At 38.0% G+C, this 3310-nt stretch overlaps 1 protein-coding gene across 1 annotated transcript; it reads left to right on the plus strand.

Annotated features, from left to right (window-relative positions):
- The first annotated feature begins 1918 nt into the window (after positions 1-1918).
- Positions 1919-2877, plus strand: LOC110309478 (olfactory receptor 2T1). The gene has a single exon (XM_021182160.1). It carries the CDS (start codon positions 1919-1921, stop codon positions 2870-2872), a length of 954 nt encoding a protein of 317 aa, XP_021037819.1. The 3' UTR covers positions 2873-2877.
- The last annotated feature ends 433 nt before the right edge of the window (positions 2878-3310 follow it).

A 3310-nucleotide genomic window follows, 5' to 3' on the forward strand; every position in this document is an offset into this window, starting at 1 on the left:
CAGAATTTAATATGCAATTTGGCTCATGATCTTCCCTCACACTGAGTGTGCAGAAAATAAATTTGCCCTGATAATTGATTTAGTTTATAGTTCATGTCAAGGAACGTCTATGTAACCAGTAAAACCCTTTCATGCACAGACAGGAGGAGAGGGCAGGTAAGCTGTGAAGAGGAGGAGGTTTTAGATTTCATCTTCACTCTGCTATGGCTTTAAGGCTAATTAGCTACTAAAAATGGAAGACAGCAAAACTTGTTAAAGATCTGTTTAGATGTGAGTGTGAAGAGCAGAGAGAAGTGTTTAAATGTGAGAAACAGCACATGGCTATCCTCTATTGTCAAGGTCAGTTGACTTCATAAATGTTAGAGTCAAAGCTATGAAGGATGCAAGCAATTGGAATGTGAATAATGAGTATGCTGCTCCATAAATTACCTATATTTTTCTGTACTTACAAATCTTAGTGGGCTCTGATAAATAAACTAAAAAGTAACGTAAGTAGGCATATTGTACATATTAACTAAATCTTATATAATATTTAGCTATTAATTTCTAGTACCAAAAATTTTTGAAATCAGAAAAAATAAAGTATGATAACTCTGATCACTTAAAATGAATCACTCATGTCTATAACAATTGATCATAGTGTTCCATTATAAATGATTTATACCAATCAAATTAATGTTTACAGAAATAAACAGATTTATATGCTTGACAGAGTAAATTCTGAGCTGCTGCTGTGGGAGATGCTAGGAATGCAGAATGAATTGAGACTCCCTGGTCAAATGTTCTCCCTCAAGTAAGGGGCACAGATCCAGTCCTGGGAAAAAAGGTGATTACCACTCTTGGTATATTGTAAAGGTAACTAATGGATATATAACATCTGCAATTGTGCCCTTCCCAAAGTCATCACCGTTGTTGCCTGTGTAATCATGTCAAATGGTCTTAGGTTCAGAAGATTTAGTGGAGCAATGGATTAGAATTAACTCGGGTAGTTTGGGTAATGTTTCCTGCAACTTTAGCCATAAAACACATAAAAGATTGATTTTGATTTTTATATACATTGTTGTGGTAATGATTTTCCTAACTGAATCAGATATTATGAGACACTGAGTTTTTCTTAATTATGAACACTATGAAAATTCAAATTTCAAAAAGTGGGTTATAGCTCAATATACATTTTGTGTATTTCTTTGTGCTCTTTTCTCTGAATCCTAATTATTGTCTCAGTCACTAATGATTACAATAATCATAATGATAACTCCATTGCCCCATCATCCTAAAACTAAAATTAATTTTTAAAAGTAAGATTATTTTTTCAGGTCCTTTGATGTCTGAACTTGCATGAGCACACTGCCTTGACAGTGCATTTCACCCTACACATGTGTTGGTGCATGTGTGAACAGAAGCAAAGTATACATTTGTAATACAACATGATGCAAATGTTACACTAGACACACTGTGGCTAAATGGTACACAGACTATGCACAGCTGGGTTCAGAAATGTCATGATGATGGTAATTATGCTCACCATTGCTAAGATGCACTTTATAAAAATACCAAGTAAATGTCACTTAAGAAAGGATGTGTCTTATCTAACCTTACACGGACACATTAAACTATGGTATAATACATATGCTTAGATGTTACAAAATATGAATATGATTATGATATTGTAACATCCACTGACATCTTGCTCAATGTACTTAAGAAACTATTGATTAATAATGATAAATTGTGCTTAAACTTTGTAGATATTAATATTTTATGTAAGTCAGGTATTGTGTATCAATTTAAAAATACCAAGAAAGCTAGTTTTGAATGTGTTCTTTTATTGGACTTTTAGGTTGTAATTTTAATTTTCTGGAAGTGCCACCATTTTACTTAGGAGGCTTCATGTTATATCAGCAACATCATAAGATAAATGGAAGGGGACAACACATCATCCACGGACTTCACTTTAATGGGGCTGTTCAACACAGAGGAAACCTCAGGTCTTGTATTTGCCACAATCTCCGTCATCTTCCTCACTGCACTGGTGGCCAATGGAATTATGATCTTTCTGATCCACACAGATGCTCACCTCCACACCCCTATGTACTTTCTCCTCAGTCACTTGTCTTTCATTGACATGATGTACATCTCAACCATTGTGCCCAAGATGCTAGTTGATTATCTTCTAGGGCAAAAGACTATTTCCTTTGTGGGATGCACAGCTCAACACTTTCTATACCTCACCCTTGTGGGAGCCGAGTTCTTTCTTCTGGGCCTCATGGCTTATGATCGTTATGTGGCCATCTGCAACCCACTGAGGTACCCTGTCCTCATGAGCCGCCGGATCTGTTGGATTATCATAGCAGGCTCCTGGTTTGGGGGATCTTTGGATGGCTTCCTCCTCACTCCAATCACCATGAGTTTTCCTTTCTGTAAATCACGAGAGATTAATCACTTCTTCTGTGAGGCACCTGCTGTGTTGAAGTTGGCATGTGCAGACACAGCCCTCTATGAGATGGTGATGTATGTGTGCTGCGTTCTGATGCTGTTGATTCCTTTCTCTGTGGTTATCTCATCCTATGCACGGATTCTGGCCACTGTCTACCATATGAGCTCTGTGGAAGGAAGGAAGAAAGCGTTTGCTACCTGCTCATCTCACATGACTGTGGTAACCTTGTTTTATGGGGCTGCCATATACACCTATATGGTACCACACTCTTACCATTCCCCATCCCAAGACAAAATTTTTTCTGTGTTCTATACCATTCTCACACCCATGCTGAACCCCCTCATTTACAGCATGAGGAACAAAGATGTGTCTGGAGGTCTGAGGAGGGCACTGGGGAAGATCAGGAGTTCTCAGCGAGTGTCCAAAGACTTTTGACTATGAGCTCCTTTTCATATAAATGGAAAATGGAACATTGTCAGTGCAGCTGGGCCTGAGCTGAAGGACTGAAGTACAAGGAAGGACTGAGTGAACAGGGGAAACCGCAATGTAAAAATGTGACTTCTCCATCGTCCTTGTTTCCTTCGTCTCCCTTCCTCAACACTCCTTTGTTTCTGAGTTTTGAGACAATATTTTGTTACATAAAACTAGCTAAAATTCTTACTTGTTATGTATCCCAAAATGTCCTTGAACTGATAGAAAGTCCTGTGGCTCCAACCTCCCGAGTGCTAGGATTTCAGGTTTATGCTGCAATGCCTGGTTCTTCTTCCTTTCTCGTGTCTCTTCATGTCTTCTCTTCATGTTTCTTCATGTCTTCTCAGAATACAAACTGGATAATTCTTCCTGAGTGCTATTTTGGAGTTGAATAAATCTAAA

This window comes from Mus caroli, chromosome 14 (assembly GCF_900094665.2).
Source record: "Mus caroli chromosome 14, CAROLI_EIJ_v1.1, whole genome shotgun sequence".
Taxonomy (NCBI): Eukaryota; Metazoa; Chordata; class Mammalia; order Rodentia; family Muridae; genus Mus; species Mus caroli.